The sequence below is a fragment of the Carcharhinus amblyrhynchos genome, unplaced genomic scaffold, assembly GCF_965287045.1.
Source record: "Carcharhinus amblyrhynchos unplaced genomic scaffold, sCarAmb.v2.hapA scaffold_49, whole genome shotgun sequence".
Lineage (NCBI taxonomy): Eukaryota > Metazoa > Chordata > Chondrichthyes > Carcharhiniformes > Carcharhinidae > Carcharhinus > Carcharhinus amblyrhynchos.
The window spans coordinates 214165-240204 of record NW_027649790.1 but is presented as its reverse complement, the minus strand read 5'-3'; the positions used below and the strand labels follow the sequence as shown (position 1 = coordinate 240204).

General features: G+C 45.1%; 1 protein-coding gene across 6 annotated transcripts in view; it reads left to right on the top strand.

Moving 5' to 3' along the window:
• Positions 1-26040, top strand: part of pknox2 (pbx/knotted 1 homeobox 2) — a 422849-nt gene that overhangs the window by 378109 nt on the left and 18700 nt on the right. For all 6 annotated transcript variants that reach the window (XM_080182211.1, XM_080182212.1, XM_080182214.1 and 3 more), the window contains 2 exons: positions 1814-1936; positions 22872-22948. In XM_080182211.1, coding sequence (XP_080038337.1) covers positions 1814-1936; positions 22872-22948 — 200 coding nt within the window. The remainder of the gene's footprint in view (positions 1-1813; positions 1937-22871; positions 22949-26040) is intronic.

Sequence of the window (26040 nt, the reverse complement as noted above, 5' to 3'; positions counted from 1 at the left end):
CTCTCAGCCTGTCCTGTCACCTTCAATGACTTGTGTGTATATACCTCTAGGTCTCTGTGCTCCCTTTAGAGTTGTACCCTTTATTTTGTATCGTATAACAGAGGAGGGAGACTTGCAGCATCAAGCTGTGCCAGCCTCAAATCACATCATTTGCTTAGGCTACTTGTGCGTAACCAACCTTAATAAAGGGTGACATAGTGGTTAGCACTGCTAGCTCACAGTGCTAGGGTCACTGTCTGTGCGGAGTTTGCACGTCCTCCCTGGGTCAGCGTGGGTTTCTTCTCACAGTCCAAAGATGCACGTGTTAGGTTGACTGGTTATGCTAACTTGACTATGTGTTGGGAGATTAGCAGGGTAAATAAGTGAGGTTACAGGGATAGGGCCTGGGTGGGATGATTGTTGGTGCAGGCTCGATGGACCGAATAGCCACCTCCTGCTCTATAGGGATTCCAAGATTCTAGGAATTTGGCATTGAAACTGACAACCTCCATTAGAGGTTCGGGATCAAAGATGTAACTTCAATTAGAGATCGGAGAATAAGGTAGCTGGCAGGCAGGATTGAATCCATGAAGACAGCACCGTGGCACAGTGGTTAGCACTGCTGCCTCACAGCACCAGGGACCCAGGTTCAATTCTGGCTTCAGATCACTGCCTGTATGGAGTTTGCACTTTCTCCCTGTGTCTGCATGGGTTTCTTCTGAGTGCTCCGGTTTCCTCTTTCAGTCCAGAGGTGTGCAGGTTAGATTGATTGGCCATGCTAAGTTGCCCCTTAGTGTCAGCAGGGTTAGCAGGGTGAATGTGTGGGGTTACAGGAATAGATGGGAGTGTGGTCAGTACAAACTCGATGGGCTGAGTGATCTCCTTCTGCACTGCAGGGATTCTATGATTTAATCTTAAAAAAAAAACAAGTAGGTGTTGGTTGAAGCTTAAACTCTTGCATATCAGATTCTGGATCCAAAAGCGCCTCCAAATCACCCAATTCTGAAAGAAAGCAAAGAAGGAAATCTTACATTTATATAGCACCCGTCATGACTGCCTCAGCCACTTTACAACTAATGAGTTGAATGTATTTACACCTACCCCCAGGGTGCCTGCCTGAGGAATTCCTGTGATTGCACACCACCCACCTACCCTGGCCATCGAGAAGCCTTCCAAACCAAACTTCTTGCAGCATTTAACTCCCCCTCCCCGTCTTCTGAGTCTCTTGATTCCTCACTGCTTCCCGCTCTCGCCCCAATCTCTGGAGGTCCCGGATTTTCCTTACCAACCTCATGCACTCAGCAACTGATTAACCCACATCGTCCGTCATTTAACCACCCCCCCCCCCCCCACCCCAAGTTAGCCCCTCCCCTCCTTGGGCGCTGAATTAACATGCAGCGGCCTGCACCAGACTGCAGTCCGTCTGATTGGAAGCTAGCCTGTCAACCAGGCTTGGCTTCTGGGCGAGGCTGAAATCAGTGATGTAACACTGTTGGCACGCCACAGCACGTGGGTGAATCCCCACCCACCAAGGTCTCTGTTACTTTTGGACCCATCTCCCTGCTTGTGGGAGGTTAGCTAAGTAGACCTAGCTGAGCCCTAACTTTTCATTTGCTTGTGTGAAAGCTGGATTGAGAGTGCCTAACGGATGATGCCCTCAATGGGAAATGGTTCCCCACTGGGTGTCCAAAGTGTGACAGATGGTAGACAGTTGATATGTAGGAAGGGTGAGATCAAATGGTGGGGGGTGGGTGGGAGGAGAGGATTTTCCTCATCGGATGTAATAATGTAATAAGCGCCTTTGTCCCTTTTCATTCTTTCTCCATAAATATAGGTGAATCTGGAGCTGACCTCTCTCCTACAGGATGGAGAGGACAAGAAGTCAAAGAGTAAACGTGGTGTGCTGCCCAAACATGCCACGAACATCATGCGCTCCTGGCTTTTTCAGCATCTCGTGGTGAGTGACCAAAGTTACCCTTCAATTCTCTCTCTCTGAGTGGCGAAGGTTATGTGCTACAGCCCTTGATTGGAATTAAGTGATGTCAATCCAATTGCATTGTGTTCGTTGAGCTGCCTTTGTGGCAATTTCATGTACATACAACCAAAAACACTTCTATTTAACAGTCAGCAAATTTCCCGAGCTACCTTTTTCTCAACTTTAGCAAACAGCGCCTGTGATAAATTGGTGGGAAATGACGGCAGGTCACTCGCCCATGACACGTCCTGGAGTTTTGGTTGGCATGGTGACACAGCGGTTAGCATTGCTGCCTCACAGCTCCAGGGACATGGGTTCGATTCCCGGCTTGGATCACTGTGTGGAGTTTGCATGTTCTCCCCGTGTCTGCGTGGGTTTCCTCCGGGTGCTCTGGTTTCCGCCCACAGTCCAAGATGTGTGGTTTAGGTGCATTGGCCATGCTGTATTGCCCCTTAGTGTCCCAGAATGTGTAGGTTAGAGGAATGAGCAAAGTAAATGTGTGGGATTGTGGGAATGGGGCCTGGGTGGGATTGTTGTCGGTGCAGACTTGATGGGCCGAATGGCCTCCTTCTGAGCTGTGGGGTTTCCATGAATGTCATGTCTACAGCATGGGAAAAATGGATCATGAGCATGAAAGAAAAGTCAGTGAGTCAAACGTGTTGAACTTGTTGTTTGCCTTGGTAAAGGTCAATAATAATGAACTCTTCCCACATCGATTGGACAAATGAATATTGTGATCGAGATCGGGCTTGATAACACCGAGTTCCGCAAAATAAATTTATAATGATCAGGAGAGTAGTGCCAGAAGTGAATGGCACAGAGGAGCTTCCTGTCATTGGTGAATGTTAGAGGTGGTGAAAGAAGGTGAAGATATTCATTTGATTTAGAACATAGGACATTGCAGTGCAGTACAGGCCCTTTGGCCCTCAATGTTGCGCCAACCAGTGGAACCAATCTAATGACCCTCTAACTTAAACTATTCCAATGTTATCCATATGCCTATCCACTGACCATTTGAACGCCCTTAAAGTTGGCGAGTCCACAACTGCTGCAGGCAGGGCATTCCACGCCGTTACTACCCTCTGAGTAAAGAACCTACCTCTGACATCCGTCCTGTAATTACCACCCCTCAATTTAAAGCTATATCCACTCGTGTTAGCCGTCAACATCCGAGGAAAAATGATGATCTGAGAAAATAAATAATGATTTATGAGATAGAAGCAAAATGAAGAGAGTTTACTGGCTTTTAACTCAAACCATGCAAATGCAGATCTTCACTCCAGACGAAAAAAAAATAATTGAGCTAATAATTATTCAGGAAATACAGTCACTTTATTCACATTATTAGACACATAATCTATATGTGGGTGACTTGTGTTTTCAGTACAATTAGTGTATTGTTCAGGACTTCCCGATCTGCTATTTTAGATGAAGTTATTAACCTGTTTCAAAGGAACTGGTCACCACCTTAATTTAAATAATGGATGAAGCACTTTTATGCTAACGCATTAATGTGACACTACAAGGTTTCAACTGAAAGGTGTGGCAGTGTTGAATGTCAGTGTGTGACATCTGTGGCTTTCATCTGGAATTTTAATTGCAATTTACGATAATCACAAAAGATGGAAGGGCTTGTTAGGAAACAATCTTTGCACAGAGGGTGAGAAGAGTGTGAAATCTATTGCAGAGTCCACAGATTCCTTTAACAGGAAAAGAATTGATGGAGAGTGAACAGGAGAGTGAAATTGCACTGAGAGGCTCATGTTGTGCTCAGTTGCCTGTTTTTAATGTCATTCTATGAAAAGAGCTTTCGAGGTTTGCAGCACTAAGTAGGACCGTTCGGCTCATCCATGGATGTGCTATCTCTTAAGAGCAAATTAAAACGAATCCCACTTGGCCTTGCACACAGCTCTTTAACTTATTCTACAACTTTTCTTTGAAAAGGTGTAATGAATGGTCTTGGCTCTTAATATATCCTGTAACAAAACTGACTATGTTCTCAACCTTCTCCATGAAGACATTTCTCCAAAACAGTCTCTAAATGGAGTCACAGAGATGAACCCCACTGGTGCCTGTGTCTCACCTCTATCAATGTACAAGTAGTGTGATGCCTCTGTCTAATGGATAGCTGGTCATTGATGCTTCTGCCGAATGGCTCGTTGGTCGTTGGTGCCACTATCATTTGAAAGCTGGTCATTTGAGAACTAGGCTACAGGCATTTAGAGACTCCAGGACTGATTTGGGACAGTCAGCATGGCTTTGTGAGTGGAAAATCATGTCTCACAAATTTGATTGAGTTTTTTGAAGGGGTAACCAAGAAGGTAGATGGGGGCCGTGCAGTTAACATTATTTACATGGTCTTTAGCAAGGCCTTCGACAAGGTATTATATGGTAGGTTGTTACATAAGATTAAATCTCTCGGGATCCAGGGTGAGGTAGCTAAATGGATACAAAATTGGCTTGATGGTGAAGAGAGAGGGTGGTTGTAGAGGGTTGTTTTTCAAACTGGAGGCCTGTGACCAGCAGTGGGAGGGTAAATTTTGTCTTTTAAAAAGCATTTAGACAGTTACATGGATAAGATGGGTGTAGAGGGAGATGGGCCAAACACAAGCAATTGGGACTAGCTTAGAGGTTTTAAAAAAAAAGGCGGCATGGACAAGTTGGGCTGAAGGGCCTGTTTTCATTCTGTAAATCTCTATGACTCTATGGTCGTTGGTGCCTCTATATATTCGATAGTTGGCCATTGGTACCTCCCTCTATTGGATAGATGGTCATTGGTGCTCTCCATAACAGATAGTTGGCTGTTGGTGTTTGTACCTAATGGATAGTTGGTTGTTGGCGTCTCTACCAATGGCTAGCCACTCTTTTTGAGGTTTTTGCAACCGATGCTTTGCCTTAATTTATGAAGTTTCTAATGCATTTTAAAGAATCAACAGTGAAGATGTATCGTGACCACTTGCTAGTTTTCCTTTTCCTTTTGTTCCTAAATGAAGGGAAGCATAACCTCTAATGTACTGTTTCTCCAGCTGAAAATTACTGAATATCTTGCAGCATAGCTGAGAGAAAAAGCCATTTAATCCCTTTAGCTGATTTCCACTTTGTGGTTCTATTTCAGGATGTGAAATTACAAAATTAGAAACTATTACTGCACAGCAACTGGCCATTCAGCCCTCTGAGTCTATATTAGCTATCCTACATGTCAGCCACCTAACCTGATCGAGCAATCCCCCAATTTCCCGTAGTTCTTTTGACATTCCTCCTTTTCAAGCGACAACCTGTTTCCAATCTGAGAAAGAATTATGGCTTCTGCTTGAAAATCAGGAAGACGTTCGACCTTCCAATCATCCTTTCAGTAAAGAATTCCATTTTTTTTTCTCCTGCATTGATACATACCAGATTAGAGTGTATGAGCTCTAAGGAGAGGCTGGACAAACTAGGGATGTTTACACTGGAGCGGCGGAGGTTGAGGGGAGACCTGATAGAAGCCTATAAAATTATGAGGGGCACAGATAGGGTTGACAATTAGAATCTTTTTCCCAGGGTTGAAATGGTATATATATTTACTACAAATGTACAAGTGCATGCGCCCCCCCCCCCACCACTCCCCGTCTAATGCTAGGGGGCATGCACTTAAGGTGACAAGGAGAAGATTCAAAGGAGATGTGAGAGGCAGTTTTTGTACACAGTGGTAAGTACCCGGAACATGCTACCAGGATGGTGGTAGAGGCAGACATGATAGCGGGCGCTTAAGTGACTTTTTGATAAGCACATGAATATGCAAGAGATATGGACTAAGGGCAGGCAGAAGGGATTAGTTTAATTTGGCATCATGTTCGGCACAACATCATGGGCCAAAGGGCCTGTTCCTGTGCTGTACTGCCAACGTTTGATACTCTTATCTCTTCACTCCCGATTGAATGAGGATTCAGTGCAGTTCTTTTTCTGAATGCTCTGATTAGTTCAGTAATGATCAGTCTCGGTGATGGTGTGTTGGATAAGCTGAAGGCCTGAGTAGAAAGAATTTACAACGTTAATTTAACTTGTGAATTTCTCTGTTTATTGTAAATATGGTTATCATTTCAGCGTACACCGCACACACCGGAAACTTTCCTCATTTGTCTGTTTTGCATTACTGAGCCATGAACAAGATTACGTTTGTAGTAAATATATGTTTCCAATTTATACATCTTTGTGGTTTCATTAACAAGCTACTGACTGGATTTGCAATCAGCGGGAAACTATCCATCTGGATGGATAAACCGAGGGACCGAAATAGTTTTCCTCGGCTATAATTGCCCTGTGATCATGTGTATTAGAGAGAGAATCTGAGAACCAGAATTTATCTGCATTTGGAGAGACAGAGATTAATCAGAAGAACAGTTAGCATGGTTTTGGTAAGGGGAAGTCATGTCTGACCAATTTGGTTGAATTTTTTGAAGAGGTGACCAGGTGTGTAGATGAGGCCAGTGAATTTGACACAATCCGCTTGGACTTTAGCAAGGCTTTTGACCAAGGTCCCATATGGGAGTCTGATAACGAAAGTAAGAGCCCACGGGATCCAAAGAAATTTGGCAAATTGAATCCAGATTTGACTGCATGGCAGGAAGCAGAGGCTGGTAGTCGAGGGGTGCTTTGCTGACTGGACAGCTGTCGATAGTAGTCATGATGTGGATATGCCGGTGTTGGACTGGGGGTAAACACTGTAAAAAGTCTGATAACACCAGGTTTAAACCTGGTGTTGTCAGACTTTTTACTGGACAGCTGTGTCCAGTGGGGTCCTGCAGGGCTCAATGTTGGGGCCCTTGCTGTTTGTGGTTTACATAAATAATTTAGACTTGATTTTTGGAGGGTAGATCAGTAAACTTGTAAATGATATGAAAATTGGTGGCGTGGTAAATAGTGAGGAGGGATAGCCTTAGATTACAGGAGGATATAATCTCCCTGATCCTCCTGTCAGGTGGGCTGATGAGTGGCAAATGGAATTCAATCCAGGTAAGTGTGAGGCAAATGCACTCGGGCGGGAAGTTTAAAGGGGATGTGAGAAAACCTTTTTAATCCAGAGGGTGGTGGGAGTGTGGAACTCAGTGCCTGAAAGGATGGTCATGGCAGTGACTCTCATAACATTTAATCGGTATTTAGATGAGCACGTGCAATGCCAAGGCATACAAAGCTATGGGCCAAGTGCTGGAAAATGAGATTAGAATTGTTAGGTGGTTTGTCCTTGACTGGCACAGATACAGTGGGCCAAAGGGTATTTTTCTGTGCTATGGGTCTCTCTGACTCCAATCTGGAACTTTCCAGAATAAGTAACTTAAGAAACCTCAACCTTGTATCCTTCATTAGTGTTTCCTTTTGTTATTGTTTCCTTTTTGTTATTGCACTATTTTAAAATTGCAGGTAAATTAAGTCATACATTACACTCGTGGAAAGTGCAGATCAGAGTTTCAACACAGTCGTGCTGTAGCTTGACTGTGACCTGCGCTGCTTTTCAGTGCGATTCCCTGTTGGAAGTACAAGATCAATTTACCCATGTATCTTCTCTTAATCTTTATGACGCAATAGATACTCGGCAGACTAGCTGTGTAAATGAGGATGGCAAGGAAGCATTTTATTTTTGGATCAGGATCATATGTTGAAACGCTGTGCATATCTCAGGAATTCTATACAACGGATGTGGTTTGGCACATTGGAATTCTCCTGTTGGGTTAGGTATGGCTCTCGAGTGGAGAGTTCCAAGTTCTTTTCCATTAACTCACACTACGTGCTTCAGTCTGATACCATGAGATGCTGCTTTAATCCACTCTGCACAGCTGCAGTAAAGACACCAGCTGGTGTGATTCCAGTTCATGAAACCACAGGGAAAACAAACAGCAAAAAGCGTCTATGGCGAAAGTCGTTTTCCCTCATGAATAACCTCATCGTGACTATGTTTGCTCCTGGCTTATGCTCTGGAAACTTTACTTCAGGTGATAATTCCTCCCCACCCTTGGAGAGTTACAAAGTCATTGCGTTGCGCCCTGACACTGGAGGACTAAAAATATCAAAGACAAAAGGACCAGTCACAGAATTATACAGTGCAGCAGAGGCCCTTCAGCCCATCTGCACTGACAGGCAAGAACCACCTAAACTCCCATTTAAGCCCATTCACTCAACCCGTAAACTTTGCGGTCACCCGTCTATATTACATTACACTGTCTACACAGTTTCCAAGCCTTAAATTCTGTATCTCATTCATCTAACCTGGCATCAGATCCTTTGTGCCATTTGTGTGAAGAGACTCCTGCTGATATTTAGTCTTGAGTTCGCATTGTTTATATTTATGACACTGGTCCCAACACCCTGTCTTGCTTTAACGCAACCGGTTGATCAGCCATTGTTCATGGGCAAGATTGGTGAGCTTGCAATAAAAGGGTGTTGAAATTATAAGTGAGTAAATTGAGAAAATTATTATTAAGACAGTAATTACAAAAAATTGTATTTTTTAAATGTAGTCAGTAAATTATTAATGAATTAGTGAGAAAATTAAACTTGGACTGGGTTAATAATTTAGTCCTATGGATGAAAACTCACTCAGACAAGACCAATTGACCACATTTCCCAGCCCTTTTTGATTGTTCTCAATTTCCAATCATTCTCCCAATACCTATCAACAGTCTTTGTGCAGAAACATATCTCCTTTTCTCTTGAGCTCATTCTGTTTGTCTGTGCCCTTCCTTAAAAAATATTTCATGTTCATTGCCGTCCTGAGTAAAGATAGTTTGGACTTTTACTCCAACATTTTGTCCTTGTTCTGTTTCCAGGGGCAGCACTGTGGTACCGTGGTTAACACTACTGCCTCATAGCGCCAGTTGATTCACAATTCAACATTTCTAATTTTTGTGGAAACCTGGGGAGATTGTCACTCAATTCCCCCGAATGGGGATCTGAAGATGCCAGCAGAGCTTCCAAAGAGGGCGCCCATTCTTAGAGTTACATTGAAGGTCCCCCTCTCCATGCCGCAGCCACCCCCCCCCCCCCCCCCAAAACATACATTGCGACCCTCTCTTCACCCGCAGACATGGAGAACAGCCCCAACTTATGAACTCCAGAAGAGCAAACACTCTCTCTTCCATCCCCCATCACGAAATATCCAGATCATCCCCACACCACGCAGGCAAAAGGGTGACCCCACACCCTCCTTCCCCAAGTGATAAAAGCCCCACAATGGGGTCATCTACAACCCATCTCTTCAGGCCCTGCCCCTTGCCAGTTCTGGCCTGATACTCTGACAGTGTCAACCTGGCGTGTCAGGTTGGCACTGCCAGAGTGGCAGCGCTAGGGAGCATTGCCAGGGCACTAACAACCATGTCCTCCATTCATCTGGGGGGGCTTCAGTGGCCTCCCAGTGTGGCCATCAAGACTGGCTTCTGTTTATGGAGACCAGTAGTGAAACATGCTAGGTTCCCACTGCCCCCGAAGGTCAGAGATTCCCGGGAGCAGGAAGAATCCATCTTGAAACTGGCAGAGAATATTTAAATGAGGATTTAACTCTGCTAAGTGAGTTCACACCCTCGCTGGGCATGAATCAGATTACCCGGGTTGCAGGGGTGGGGAGAATCCCAAAGGGAGTTCTCCCCGGTGCTGTGACCCATCCCCGACAATTTTCCATTTCTGTGTGACCCCAGTGTGATCTGCACATGAGCAAGGTGTGGGGAGGGGAGTGAATTGGGGCCCCTAACTCCAAATGCTGTACACCTTGGAACACCTGAGAGATCTCCAGCTAGATCCTGTAGCTGAACCACCTATTAAGTAAGAAGAAACCATGAGTTGACTTTTCTACATGGTTTGAGTCTGTGCTTCGATGTACTGTCAAAGTCCCACTTCAACGAGATGAATTGACCATTAATCCGATTCCTTTGTGGTCGACCCCAGCTCCAGTTTCCTGTCATCTCTCGACATCCATCGATCCTTTCTTCAACTGAAACAAATCTTTTTGCGTTGCGTAGAAATCCGAGCCAGACGTTTTAATTCTGTGCATTCCTCAGGTGGAAGCTGGATTTCAAATCGCATTTAATTGGTTCCCATGAAGGAATAACATTCCTGAAGTGTGAGGTGAGAATATTTGATCCATGCCTTTGACACCTGGTGTGATGATCAAGATTGTTCGCTGAGGGAGTACATTAGGAATCTATCTAAACCAATTTACGGTGATGGCGGCTTTATTGAAATGGAGAGAAGGAAGAAGGATTTACGTTTATGTAGCACTTTTCATGGGCTCAACTCAAAGTCTTTTAAAGCCAATTCAGCTGAGTGGTTTGGCAGTGTAGTCACTTGATTTGATTTATTATTGTCACATGTATTAGCATACGGTGAAAAGTATTGTTTCTTGTGTGCTATACAGAGCATACTGTACATAAAGAAAGGAGAGAGTGCAGAATGTAGTGTTATGGTCATAGCTAGGGTGTAGATAGTGCAATATTACAAGATTATCTGCCATTTTGTGATGTTGCCGAAGGGATAAACGTTGTCAGATATTGGGAAGAATTCCCTTTTCTCTTCAAAATTGTCCCGTTGGGTCTTTTGCATCAGTCTGAGAAGGCAGGCATTGACCTCATTTGACATCTCATTCAAAACACTGCTGCCTCACAGCGCCAGGGACCCGGATTCGATTCCCAGCTTGGGTCACTGTCTGTACAGTGCCTGCTGTTCTCCCCGTGTCTGCGTGGGTTTCTGAAAGACATGCTGGTTAGGTGCATTGGCCAGGCTAAATTCCCCCTCAGTGTACCTTAACAGGTGCCAGAGTGTTGCGACTAGGAGATTTTCACAGTAACTTCCCTGCAGTGTTTATGTAAGTCTACGTGTGACACTAATAAATAAATTAAAAAGATGGCATCTCCTCTGACAATGCAGCACTTCCTCATTACTGCTCTAGAATTCAGTCTGAATTTAATATTCAACTCTCTGAAGTGGGACTTGCAGTCTCAACTGTCTGACTCGAGGTGAGCGTGCTGCTGTTGCCCTGTAGCTGACAACTAGGAGATGATTACAGAGGAGATGTCAGGGCTAAGTTTTTCACTCAGAGGGTGGTGAGTAAGTGGAATCAGCTGCCATTGGTGGTGGTAGAGGCAAACTCGCTGGGGTCTTTTAAAAGACTCCTGGATGAGTACATGGGACTTAATGGGATTGGGAGTTACAGATAGTTCTATGGCCTGGTAGGTATGGATATGATAGGCGCAACTTGTGGGCTGAAGGGCCTGTTTGTGCTGTAGTGTTCTATGTTCTATTTGATTCATATTCAGTTTCTGCTCACTGTCAGCATAAAATTGAAAATATAAAGGAAGTGGCTCCCATGCACTATACGGTGTAAGAATGGGAAGTTTTCACTCGTGTCTCTGGCACTGTAAATGTAGTCATGATGTGGGTATGCCGGCGTTGGACTGGCGTAAACACAGTGAAAAGTCTGACAACGCCAGGTTTTAGTCCAACCTATTTATTTGATAATATACTCACAAGCTTTCGGGTTAGTCCCTTCGTCAGGTGAATGGAGAGTTCTGGCCTCAGACAGAGCATATAAAGCACAGACAGTTTAGAGATTCGCATTCGCATTCTAATCAGTAATCTCTAAACTGTCTGTGCTTTATATGCTCTGTCTGAGGCCAGAACTCTCCATTCACCTGACGAAGGGACTAACCCGAAAGCTTGTGAGTATATTATCAAATAAATAGGTTGGACTAAAACCTGGTGTTGTCAGACTTTTCACTGTAAATGTAAAGTGACATACAGTCAGAAACGTTTTCTACCTTCTATCCCTGAGACAAATGTCTTGATGTGGGTATGCCGAGTCTTAAATTGATGGCTGCCTTTTCTGTTATCTCACCCAATCCCTTTCTCCCAAATCCAGGCCATTGATGTCAATTGTAGCATCAATGGTCCAGTTAGTAGCTGAATCAACACAAGGGTGGCATGATGGCACAGTGGTTATCACTGCACCAGGGACTCAGGTTCAATTGTGAGTCACTATCTGTGTGAAGTTTGTACGTTTTCCCCGTGTCTGTGTCGTTTTCCTCCGGGGTGCTCCGGCTTACTTCCACAGTCCTTCCACAAGGTGTGCAGGTTAGGTGGATTGGTCATGATCAATGCGTGGGGCTGTGGGGTTAGATTGGGGGAGTGGGCTAGTTAGAGTGCTCTTGGTTGGTGCAGACTTGATGGGTCAAATGGTCTCCTTCCACATTCTAGAGATTCTCTGAATTCTGGAAAAGGCATTGAGAACTCCTTGAACGGTTTGATGCATTTCTACTCTGCAACGATGCAATTGCCAAAAGGGGAAGCAGGCCTTTTGTTCCATTCTGCTAGGCACGGGCTCTCCTGACACCCACTGTCCAATCTTGCTCATGAAAGCTGCCTCCTGCTTCCTCAACATTATGCCCAACAGACTACTGACCACCCAACTTCCCTTCCTATACCCTCATTAGTTGGTATTGTTTGTGGTTCTCTCTCCTGAGATACTGTTCCTGTCCTAATCAAATCTTCCATCCTCTGCTCATAGAAACCATTCTTTACCCCTGTAACCTTGCAAACCACCACTTGGTTTCCAACCTCTCTTTCCTGTCCATTCTGATGGTTAAAATATCTGTTTGTTGACATTTCCTTAAGGACTCTTTACGAATGTTTGGCTGCTTTTCAAAAAGCCATAATTACCTCAGCAGAGGATTTATAAGTTAATTTGACTGACATCTCGAACGGGCAATTAAAGGATTAGTTGTCTTTGATGTTAGATTATGAATAGAAGTTTTAGATTTATAGGGTTTGAATGGACTTGCACGAATGTGAGTTTTTAGAAATGTGGTGATGGTTATGGTACATTTTTGAACTTTATTTAATCTTAACTTGGCTCCTGAAATTTGTCCATAGTGGCCACTAAATGAGTTGGCATAGAGGGTATACGTGCCGAGGGTGGGAGGTTGGCATGAGTTGACTTATGAATTCAATCCATTATGTCCCAGGTGCTAAATTAGGAGTTTATGGAGATTGTTAACATTTAAAGTACAGGATGTTTTAATGCTTCAATTCGCTCTTGCCTAATAACAAGGGTGGAACCCTTTGGAAGTATTTTGATGGGTCAGTTCAAGGGGCAGTGAAAAGCTCTTGAAGCAGTTGGTTTTGGTGAGTCTGCCAGCCGGATCTGTCAGAGATACAGGGACGTGGAATAGGTCCCATTAAGTGAGTTAAAAGAAGGGAACAAATAAATAAGCTCTGAATTAAAGACAGGCTGAGGGGAGCAGATTTTAAAGAGCACTGTTGGGGCAAAGGTACCTCTTTGGAGTAGTGGCATTCTACTTGGCATGGCCATAGATCTAAAAGTGGGCTTTTGAGCTCATCTTGAGTGTACTCTGGAAAAGGAATCTCAGAAGGTGAGATTAAAACTCCTTTAGGTGGACCATTTATAAAGATGACAGAATGGGAGTGACTTTTGGAAAGAATTTCACAGAGAGATTTTCAAAGTTGAAGCTGAGAATCCCTCATGAGTTTCAGTGAGCTTGTTTGACTTGGTGTTTACTGACATCTGGATGGGTTCTTGGGAAATCCATGGACTCTGTTTTGGTTGCACCTGTTATTTCCACTATAGTGTGGTGTGTTCAACCACAGTTCACTTGATAATTCACACGTACTTCATACTTAACCCGAATACGGTGGCACCTTGGGACCTCAGCGCCAGGGACCCGGGTTTGATTCCTGGCTTGGGTCAATTTCTGTGCGGAGTCTGTATGTTCTCCCTTTGTCTGCGTGGGTTTCCTCCTGGTGCTCTGGTTTCCTCTCTCAGTTTGAAAGACGTGCCGGTTAGATGCATTGGTCTTGCTAAATTCTCCCTCAGTGTACCCGAACAGATGCTGGAGTGTGGCAACTAGGGGATTTTCACAGTAACTTCATTGCAGTGTTAATGTAAGCCTATTTGTGACACTAATAAATAAACCGTAAACTTTATTAGAGTATAAGTTGCATATTATAAATTGTTTTATCTTTCTGAACTTGTGTAGTAAGGTTTATTTATATTTGTCCAAAGCCTATGGAATCCTGTGGCTTTTTCCAAAAGCAACTGGGTTGAATCTCAACCTTTATCTACTTGCAAAAAAGACATTACTGGTCCCTAACCAGATCCCCAGGCCTGACCAAGGATTATAACATAACATGATGTTGACTTGGCAAGGGGCTATATTGGTGGGTTTGGGAGTTGACATGACTTGGCATTTTGTTTACATATTGGCAGGGAGGTGGCATAGAGAGTGGGTGAAGATGATGAGGTGGGGGCCTAAAATTTAACAAAACAATTGAGATGATGTTCGAGAAAATTGAGGATGGCCTTTCAATCAGGCCGGACTGCATCCTGCATCCACCCTCCAGGAGTGAAGCTCCCACCATTCAGGGGTCTTTCTAACCAAAGCAGGTGCCGAGAAATTTCCCAACTTGAGCTACTCACCTCCGTAATGAAAGTCAGGGCCCAAATCTCCTTTGCCCATTCACCCAGCCTTTGCTTGTGGACGCAACCTGGTTCCTGGTATGTCAGCACTTGAGTTTTAAAACTCTCATCTTTGCTTCCCTATCCCTCAATGACCTCACCCCCTCCCCATCTGTTTAGTGTCCTTAAGCCTGAAAACCATTTGAGATCTATGCTGTCCTCCATTTCTGGCCCCTTGCGCACCTCCAATTTTAGTTGCATTGCTACTGACTTCCTTGCCTTTCCAGATTCCTTTTCTTTCCTCTCCTTCTTTAGGACATTTATAAACTAAATCTTCGTCCAATCTTTTAGTCATCTGTCCTAATACGTCCTGAGCTGACATGGTGCCAGATTATATTTGCTAATGGTCCTGCAATGTGCTTTGGGCTGTTCTACAATGTTAGAAAGGCTGAATAAGCAATTTGTTATTCTAATTAGGACAGCATTAAAGCAAATTGTTAGCCTTTAAAATAACTTTTAAAATAAACAAGCGAGAACGTTTGTACCAATGTAGGATTGAAAATGACCCTGGAAAGGGGCTTGGCTAATCTGAACTAAATTACCTGCGTAAAACCTGAAGCAGTGAGTAGGAATGTTCTAAGGGATGCATTTCGACAGTGTAGAGATTAGTATGGAGTTGCAGATCTAGTTCATCAATGCATACAAATTTCAGCGCTCTGAATGCTTTAATATCCATCATGGAGAAAGCTATGTTTAATGGAATTTAAAAATAAAAGGTGAAACTCTGATCGCAGTCAAGACTTTCCGGAATGCATTGCATGAAGGAGAAGTAGTGGCTCCCTTCCAGTATTGCAACAGTGCAAAAATAGTGCAGCACCTAGCCCAGAACAAACTGAGATTTACAGCTAACATGTTACAAAGGCCATTTAATAGTTTTAAAATAAAAGCTGACTGTTTTCCTTCTGAACAACACAGTAAGAAGCCTCACAACACCAGGTTAGAGTCCAACCAGTTTATTTGATAGTAATCTCACAAGCTTTCGGAAACAGTGATCCTTCATCAGGTGTGTGGAAGGCTCTGATCAGAGAAGGGCGAATAAAGTCACATACACAACCTCTGATCAGAACTTCCACACACCTGACGAAGGAACTCCATTTCCGAAAGCTTGTGAGATGACTATCAGATAAACTGGTTGGACTCTAACCTGGTGTTGTGAGGCTTCTTACTGTGTTTACCCCAGTCCAACGCTGGCATCTGTACGTTCAGAAGGAAAACCAGTAAAACTTGGAAGTGACTGGTACTGGTTTTGTATACTTTGAAAGTGAAGTCTGGTTCAGAACGGAACTAGTCATTTCTAAGCATTTTTCCTTCTGCGAGGGGGGTTTGTTTTGTGTAAACTATAAATATAATAGTTCAGTCACCGTATTTAAATAATGCAGCAAATTTTTCATCTGCGCCCCTATTCCCACCCCATCCTCTAATACCCCAGCTGGTTATATTCCATAGTGTGGAGTATACGGATGAAGATGGTCCAAAGTTGGTTCCGTTTTTGGTAGGGAATTAGCTGGTCGAATCTGTGGTGACAATGGCAACAGCAGCATTGAGGAGAGAATCAGCCAGAGTACTCCCCCTCCTCATTGTTACTGCTGTCAGAAAGTGTTGTGCACTTGGCGAGTGCTGAGCAGTAATGATTTCCCCCTCTTTGTAAGTTCTGTACCAGTGCCTGTTTTTGCGCTGAGAGTTAGTAAACTGGAATTTACCCCAAGGCGATCAATATAGACTTTCGCAAAGGCCGGAAAAACATTTGCTGTAGCCTTTTTATACTAACTTTAATCACTGAACAACATTGAGTCAGTGGGCTAGAAAATCTTCTTGGGGATGTGGTGTACTTGTGCGAGCACAAACTGGGGGCAAAATGAAGTTGGCAATGAGAGTGAAGTTAGAAGGTCGGAAGCAGCAAATGGAATTCTTACTTTAAACCAAAATGCGAGGAGATGGGAAAATGGAAGATAATTGGGAGACATCCCCCAATCTGTATTTTTTTTTTAAGGAGCATGCAAAATCTGGAATTATTGCCCAGAAAATTGTTTTTCAGTGTCTTGCACCAATGGTTTGACATTATCAAAAGTCCTCAAGATTAGGCTGTAGCCTAATGTCCATCGTTCAGCTTTATTAGTATTAGCAACTCAAATGGGGTCTCCAAGACTCTCAATGCAACACCAAATTGGTGTTGAGGAACTTCATTTTATTTGTTGTCTACTTGCAGCTGTTCAACTGCTATAGGTGTTTAAATTTGGACAATTCCAGGCTGCTCTCTTGCTGCAACAGTTCAGGTCAGATGTGGGCAGATGCAGTGACTTGGAAATGTCATCACCGTCTCTGTTTTCGCAACCCCTAGCTCCATTTCATGTACCACATTGTCATCTGTCAGCCCCCTGTGTAAATGAACTTGCAAGGAAAGCAATGTGATGGCTCAGTTGGAGACATAACCTGTGTGGTGAGATTGGGTTTGTGAACGTTGAATCGTATGGTATTTTATTTGATCACAAAATTGATTGTGCTTCTTTTGCTGGGTTTGCATGTCGTGATTCAGGACTGTCCGGCTATAGACTTCCTTTGTTGCCAGATTCAAGTGAGGCAAAGACCAAAAATAGGAAGTTGCGTTTCTGGCCAAGCTGGTAAATGGCCAGATGACAAGTGGCCCTCCCCCACCCCGCCCTATGCTGCAACTTGAAGACTCTGCTCCAATATTGCTGACTCCAGGTTGCAAGGAAAGCACAATGGATCAAATCAGTGATACTCCTGAGAGTGAGGAAGGTAAGAGGAGAGGGCTAGGGAATTAGGGAATCAGGGTTCCAGTTCAGGAATTATGTCTCCAGTTTGGGAATGAGGTCTCCAGTTCGGGAATGAGGGCTGCAGTTCTTCTGGGCTTTGGGAAATAAGAATCGTCTCATGAATATAACCTCTGTGGACTGTGTATGTGATTGTGTCTCACCATATCTGTCTCTCCATTCCTCCGTTCTTGGGAGATTTGTGTAGTGGGGCAAGGGCTTGCTGTGCTGCATTTTTGTTGCATTCTCAGTGCATTATGCAAGACTTGTCAGAATGACTATAAGCGACAGAACCTAGGAAGATAAACGACAGGCGAATGATCTGCTTTGTTAAAAGTTTGTATGCCTTTTGTTCCCGTAAGGGTGAAGTTTAAGGCTTGGAGACCTGACGGCGAGTGATGTATGAGGTTAGAGAGCTGCTTGACAGATTCTCCTATACATTACTTCAGGCCCCAATTAACACTGATTCGTGCAATTAGAAGACTTCATGGGGCTTGTGAGGCAGGCTCGGCTGCACATCCTAATGAGGCCCTGAAGGGGGTTAATGATGATGTTGCCCATGGACTGAAAACAAGAGCCTAAGCAATTTGTACTGCATTAGATATCTTTAATACTCTTATTTTCCGGTGCTATTTGTACATTCATGACACAAGGAGATTGGGCTCAGCATTTCTCTGTGACAGTGGAGGACAGCTAAGGTTGTTTGCTAACAATTAGGTCCTTGGCAACAAAATTTTTTTAACTTGAGAGTTATGAGATCTGCTCAGTCCTGATTTGTATAGTGGATGCACCCTTAATGTTTGACTAAAAGATACTCCAACTGAATTGAAACAATTTGTAGATGTTGGCTACTGGCTTGCAACCTCCTTAACCAAGCTCCTCTACACCTGTCATTATTAAGGGTCGCCCAATGATCGAGTGTGCAAAATGAAGGAAGGCAGGAAAGGAACAAAATGATTAATAGTCCCTGCCTCCACAATCTATGCCAAGCTAACAGATCTTGAGGATGAGCTAATGAAAGACAGCCCCATGTACCACCATTGCACTGAACAGAGATAAGGATGAAGCAATGGGAAATGGCTACAAGGTTGCACCAATTAGTCCCAGCTCCATGTAACATTGTGCAATTAGCCTGGTGAGAAGAGATTGGGGTGAATCCAATGGGTGGCACAGTGGTTAGCACTGAGGTCCCACAGTGACAGGGACCCAGGTTTGATTCCTGGCTTCTGTGGAGTTTGCACATTCTCCCTCTGTCTGTGTGGATTTCTTCCAGGTGCTCCAGTTTCCTCCCGCAGTCCGAAGGTGTGTGGGTTAAGTGGATTGGCCATGTTAAATTGTTCCTTAATGTCAGGGGACTTGCTAAATGTATGGGGTCATGGGAATAGGGCCTGGGTGGGATTGTAGTTGGTGCTGACTCAGTGGGTCTAACGGCCGCCTTCTGCACTTGTAGGGATGCTATTATGCTGCTCAATTCATTCCAAACACGTGTTTGGATATTTTGAGTCTGCACCAATGCAGTATATTTCTTTGCTGCAAAATCTTCCATTGAAACCCCAGTTCATTTCTTTGCTCCAATTGTCTCTTCGTGCCCTTCAGAGGTAAGGCTTAAAAATTAAATAGTCAGCAATCAAACTGGTCATTCATTACCTTATGATTTGCACTGTCCATCCTGGCAGCCCAACGTGGAGCCTTTCATAACGCAGCGCAAAGAGTTCCTCAGTGTCACATCGGAAAATTAAGTCTTTTTAACATCAATGTGAAATGCAATCTTGGAACTTATCCACTACATTAAAACCCATCAAAACAGAGTGGAATTCAGTCAGCCTTGATCTCGAGGGACTGCCTAAGAAGAAGGTTCCAGAAGAGTTGTCCAAAAAAAATGCCCTATAGGTCATGTGAGACTCACTATCTGGCAGAAGCAGCTCTGGCAAAAGCCTTTCTCTTTGTTCTGCCACTTGTTCTGTTTGCTTTGCCTCTTTTTCACTGATTGATTTGGAAAGACAATTTCCTGAAATTGTTAAATAAATTCCTTCAACTTAGCTTGAACAGGACTGTGGAACAGCGCAGCAAAGCAGAAGTAAGTGAGTTTGATAGTTTAAAATTGTTTAAAAATCTAGCAATGATGAGGTAAAATATTTTAGTTTCAGCTGTGGCCTGTGGGACTTTGTATGGCTTGTGTTAGCCTTTGTTTGTGAACATAAAGTTTAGGAACAGGTGTAGGCCTCTTGAGCATGTTCTGCCATGCAGTAAGACTAGGCCTGATCTGACTGTAACCTCCACTCCACACTCCCTAACCTTTCGTCCTCTTGCTTATCAAGAATCTATCCACCTTTGCCTTAAACACATTCGGACTCTGTTTCTATCTTCTTTTGAAGAGGAGAGCTTCAAACACTCACGACTCTCTAAGAGGGAGAATTTCTCCACAAAGATGCAACACTCACCTCTTCGTTAGAAGATCGGGCCCCACTCCAGAGATTTGAGCGTATAACTTGGACTGGACCTTCAGTGTTGCACTGAGAGTGTGGATGAGATGTGGTTACAAAAGGCAGATGTAAAAAATCTAGTGGCGCTCTTCAAATAACTGTGAAATATTTGTGTTCTGATCAATGTTTTTATCTTTCATCCAACATCATTAGAATCTCAAATTGAATCGTTATCTCAATTCAAAGGATGGGGAATTTGAGAAATGGTGCTACACAAAATTAGGCAATGTTGTTGATGTGTGTGGTTTGAAAAGGATGGCAACTTTAAATTCAATCCCATTAGAATTCTTATCACTTCAAATGGTGACAGGTGATCATTTATGTCCAGCTACGTAGCAAAAACGGAGCCTCAATTTAACATCTCATGTAAAAGATTGCGCATTGAATGGTACAGTGCTCCCTCAGTGCTGCACCTGAGCGTGGGTTTGTATTGTCTGCACGAGCCCCGACTGCAGTTTGAACCCACAACTTAACCAAGCCTACTTGAGTAACAGGAGACCAGGATGTTCCTGCTGTATTGGTGATCTGAGGTAGGAAACATCATGCAGGGCACTTCCAAGCAGTGAGTGGTGGTGGGGGGGGAGGTGGCGGAGGCAGGAGGTGGTTGTGGCGGACAGGGGTGGGGAGAGGGCAGGCGGATGGTGGGACCTTCTCGATAAGCAGCTGCGTTGGAGCTGAGGCTTCAAAACAGGTGTTGTAGCCGATCTGTGATCCCTTTGTGCAATCCTGGGCCACGTTCTGCTGCAGCAGGGCAGTTATACTTGCCCCGTGCACATTTAGATTTTAACATGTTTTTTGCGTAGCAAGCTAATAATACCGTAGCAAGGGAAACAGGACAAACTACCGTGAATCTTGTTAACCAAACAGATTGGAAGGATGGGGATTTTTTTTTTAACTTTCCCTGGGCTGGCCAGAGAGGTTGACTTTAGAGGTCATTAGCAATTATCCCACCAATAGAATAGTACTTTTGCCTTTAATTCTTGTGCATAACTTTCTGTGCCAAGTTTATTGGAGAATTTCATGTGCAAATTCAGCAACTTCACAAAAGTGGAGGTTAAACGTGAAGGTGTAGATCTTCCAGTTGGTGTCGGGAGGCTGCACTACACTGACTACTATTTAAACTGAAGACTTTGCACCTTCCAATGCCACAGCTACAGCCTTTTTTCCCCTCATGAACTGAAGATATGCCCTTTAAGACAGCCTTTCCCCTTGACCACGTTCACTGCCCCGACCTCCATCTTTCTCTCTGACCCCCCCACCCCCGCTCAAACCACAGCTCATCCCCCAATAATCTTCACTCACTCCCTCACCTTCCAACAATGCTGAAGCCCCCAAAATGCTGACCCCTCAGATGTCAGTCGCACAGGAGCCAGGGATTCCAGAAGCTGAACTGGAAGGAGGTGGTGCAGGCCTCCTGAGGTTTGGAGGGGTGGGGTGAACACAGCTGATGGGGGTTCGTGAATACTGTCAAAGGAGGTGGTGAGTGGTGAACAATGCTGGTGGTGAGGGTTAGGGGAAGGGGAGGGGAAGGTGAGAGGGGAGGCAGATATTGTCTAGGTGATGGGGAGGGGAGGTAACAATGCCAGCAGGGCGGTTTGGGGGATGAACACTGTTGGGGGAAGGCGTGCCAAGGTGGGGTTGAACGTAGACAGGAGTGTGCTGAGTAGAATTGGGACTGGGGGTGGGGGGGGGAGAAACACTGCATTTACCTCTGTGCCTTGACACTTAAGGTGATTTCCTTGGAGTTACAGTCCTGAGCAAGCTTTACTCCTGTACAAAAACACTCTTAAGTAAATCTGTGTGAAAGCTAGCGTAAGTGTAAGGAGAGCAGCCAAAATCTCCGTGCTTCTGGCCATCTGACACCGCGCCCCCCCCCCGTCCTCCTGTCGTGGGCAATCTGGGTACCCTAGAAACAGCAATTAGAAGTTAAACTTACTGCTTAAAGTATGTTAGATGTGCGCTCTTTGGAACATCTTCAGGATCCTGAGGCACATTAGAGACTGAAATTGAGAAAGAGTTGGTCCAAGATATTGATTTTGCAAAGCTACTGATGGAATGGCATGAATCATCAGCAACCTGTGGTGATTCACAGAGTTAACCCTTTGGCCGATCGTTAGTGAGGGTGTGCGTTATTCAGCAAATTCCACCCCATAGTTTTACACCCTGTTTCCCGCTTTCTCTCCATCTTTCCGCAAGGTGCTGGGACTTGTTCCAACAAACCCCACCCTTGATGGATATTCTGCATCTCTTTCTTTCTCTTTCCCCCCTCTCCCTGCCACAACACCCCCTCCCCTCCTTACACACACACACACACACACACACACACACACACACACACAAAATCATCAGGAGCCCGATGGGACCAAGATCAAAAGTCACCACTTGCCTGGATGAGTGCAACTTCAACAACGCTCAAGAAGTCTTGATTTTACCCAAGGCAAAGCAGTCTGCTTTACTGAAACCTCATCCCCCACTTTTAACATTGACTCCCTTCACCGTTAGTGAGCGCACATCGGCGGTGGCGTGTACCATCTGCAAGACGTACCTTGTCAGTATTCCAAGGCTCCTTCACCAGCAACCGCTATACCCACCAACTCTACCACCTAGAAGAACAAGCGGATCAGGCACATGGGAACAGCACCACCCACACCATCCTGACTTGGCACAATATTGTTGTTCCTTCACTGTCACGGGTCAAAATCCTGGAATTCGCTCCCTTTTTGAGAGCACATCACGTGTATCTATAACCCCCACACACGTGCACATACACACCCACAGCTCTTGAAGAAGACTGCTCACCACCACCTTTCCAAGGGGCAATTAGGGATGGATAACAAATGCTGACCAGGCCAGCGACACCCACATCCCCATGAACAAATTTTACAAATCACAGCCTTGACCCTGATCAGGTGACTGTTTGAACAAGATTGAATCTACCCGCCTCTTGATTCAAGCCCGTTACTTTAATTGCTGAGCTTAGAGAGTGCTGGCCTCCTTCAGGGCCACTAGACCAGTGTAAACTGGAGCCAACTTGAGTAACATGTCCCCAGGGTGTCCTAAGGGCAGCTGCGTTGTCTCCATGATAAGTTTCTCTGTGAGAACTAGCAGTGGCTGAGCTGGTGAATTGGTGCAGCTGTTCTGATGCGGGACTCTCTTGTTCTTCTCTTCAGCATCCGTACCCGACAGAGGATGAAAAGAGACAGATAGCGGGACAAACCAGCCTCACGCTCTTACAGGTCAACAACTGGTAAGTGCTCTTTGAAATTTGTGTAGAGAATCAGGATTGCTTGGCAGAGTACATTTGTTTTATTTCTATTATTTATTGAGCTTGTGTCGTCCTTCCAGATGCACAAACTGAAAATAGAATAATGAGCTGGGGTGGGGGGTGGGTGGGGGGAGGAGGAGGGGGACGTTGGGGTTGCTCAGGAAGGACAAATCCAGCAGCCCACTCCTCAAGCCTGTGAGACATTTGCAATCCCCACCTACCCACCTGAGCTCAGCTATTTCCAGACGGGCTGAAAGCTGAGGAACTTCCCCCTCCGTGTTGGCTGAGGTTTAATTGCTTCAAACGCTGTTTTTTAACAAGCGCTGTTCCACCTTCTCTGAAGGGAGCGAGGACACACTATGGGGGCCAATTGAGAAACATGGCTGTGCGTTACTTTGCTTATACCGAGATTCAGTGATTATGATGGAATTTGTTATGAGAACTCCTGCTCTTTCTCTGATTTTTTTTTTCCCCCAACCCAATAACCCCCACTCCTGGGTGAACCCCCCCCCCCCCTCCCCCTGCACTAACTCCCGCTCCTGGGTCTCTTCCCCTTCCACTCCGGGGACTCCCCCTATCCCCACTCCCTGGTCTCTCCCCCCTCCTCCCCACTCCCAGTTAGGGTCTCTTCCCACTCCGCCCCTCCCCCATTCTCCGCCCACCGTGCCCCCCCCCCCCCCCCACCACTCCCACTCCTGGGTCTGTTCCCCCCCCCACCCCCACTCTCAGGTCTCTCTCTCCCACCCCACCCCCCCCCCCCCCCCCCCCCCCCCCCTCCCCATTTCCAGTTAGGGTCTCTTCCCACTGCCCGCGCCCCCCCCAACTCCCACTCCCACTCCCACTCCCGGATCTGTTTCCCCCCCCCCCCCCCCCCCCCCCCCCCAGCCCGCCTACCCCCACTCTCGGGGTCTCTCCCCACTCCCAGTTCCGGGTCTGTTCCCCCCCACCCCAACTCCTGGGCCTCTTACCCTCCAGCCCCACTCCCGGGGTCTCCTCTCGCGTCTTGGGCCACCTTATGTCTGACAGAAATATTTCTTGATGTGATAATTAAGAATTCAGCCTGTGTGCATCAAACCACGCATCTGGCACTGTGCTCAGACAAGTATACCATCAATTAAAATGTACAAGTTGCGTCTTAATTTTAAAGCGTTTCCTTAGCAACAGCTGGCGAACTGTTTCCGGGAATTTAAGAATAATCTGCGCTCTCGGCAGAGGAGTTCACACCTGGAGTACGCATCAGAATATCGGGTCTATTAGCCAACCTGGCCAGTTTCAACCTGTTTATCTCGCACCTTAAATTGAGATTGCAAATTGCCTTCAGCTGGCAAGGCTTAAAAGAAAGAGTACAGATAGAGGGCAGTCGGCCCATCGTGCTCCTGCTGGCTGTTTGAAATGCTAACCAATTCATACCACTACCCTGCTCTCCCCGCATCGAGCTGCAGCCCTTTCCTTTTTAAGCAGATATCTAATCTCCAGTTAGAAATTACTATCAATCCTGTTTTCCTTTTCCTTTTCATGCAGATTGGAATGACTCGCTGGATGAAAAAAGTCATCCACATCTCCCCCCCCACGTTGGTTTTATTGCCAGTCATTTTAAATCTACATGGTGTGAACGTTGACCCAGTTTCTCCTTACACACCCCCTCATCACCAGTTTTGACCAGTAAGGGAATTAAGGGTTATGGGGAGCAGGTGGGTGAGTGGAACTGAACCACTATCAGATCAGCCATGATCTTATTGAATGGCAGGGCAGGCTCGAGGGGCTAGATGGCCTACTCCTGCCCCTAGTTCTTATGTTCTTATCATTATTGACCTCCTCAACTAAATGTCTTGGGAATCATTTTGTTGAACCCCCTTGTTTTCCAATGATCCTTTTTTGCAGATTTTCAAAGAATTTTATTTCTAATGTTTTAGGGGAAGACCTAGTAGATAGATAGAGAGAGAGAGAGAGAGAAACTTACAACTGACCTTATTGCTTTGATATTGAGGGATCCACGTTACTGTGTAAATGGGGCAAGTCCCTCTGCAATAGGGAGCCTAGGGCATTATATTAGAAGTGGTTCTTCAAAGTAAAGAGAGCAGGAGAAGCTAATGTACCCCTGGGAATTTGTCCCCTTGCTTGCAGACTGCTTCTCTTCAACTTTGTCCAGCCAATCGAGAATATACTTGGTTCGCATTTGACCTGAATAGCGAAAGAAGCTAATGATAAAAGCAAAGTCAAAAAGTTACAGAATAATGTTGGATTGGGTGGAGGCATGTCCCTGACTGCTCAGTGGGAGCCTGGGGAACCAAGTGTCATCTGAAGGGATTGAACAGTAAGCGTGTTGGGGAAAGCCGAGGGGGAGGTGTTCCAAAGAAATGAGTGATATGTTAGGGCACTGATGAACAGAATTACACATCAGACATGTGCGTTCATGCATGTAGACACCTATTATCAGGGGGGCCATTCATTTCATCTCAATTCTAATGTGGCAGCAGCCGTTTTCCTATCCATTCCTTCTTAGTGTGGAGTATTTCCCAACAATTTGAGTCATAGATAGAAACGTAAAAGGTAGGAGCCGGAGGAGGCCATTCAGCCCTTCCAGCCCGCTCCACCATTCATTACGATCATGGCTGATCATCCATCTCAAAAGCCTAATCTTGCTTTTTCCCCATAACCTTTGATCCCATTCATCCCAAGTGCTTTATTCAGCCACCTTTTGAATACATACAATGTTTTGGCATTAACTGCTTCCTGGCGTTAATGAATTTCACGGACTCACCGCTCAAGTTAGGCCAAGATGAAATGTGTAGTTTTATTTGTGCTGAGTTTTACCTCATCTTCGCCAAAAAGCCAATGGCCACTTGTTGCCAAATCCCTGCTGCTCCATACAGCCAGATTAGAGATGTTCAAACTGGGTGAGGGGGCAGGACAGAGTAGACAGGGAGAAACAGTTACCTCTCGTGAAAGGTTCAAATAGCAAGTGCAATATGAGAAAAACATTTTCACACAGCGAATGGGACGCACTGTCTGGAAGTGTGGTGGAGGCAGGTTCAATTGAGGCACTCAAGAGGGCATTATATGATCATTTGAAT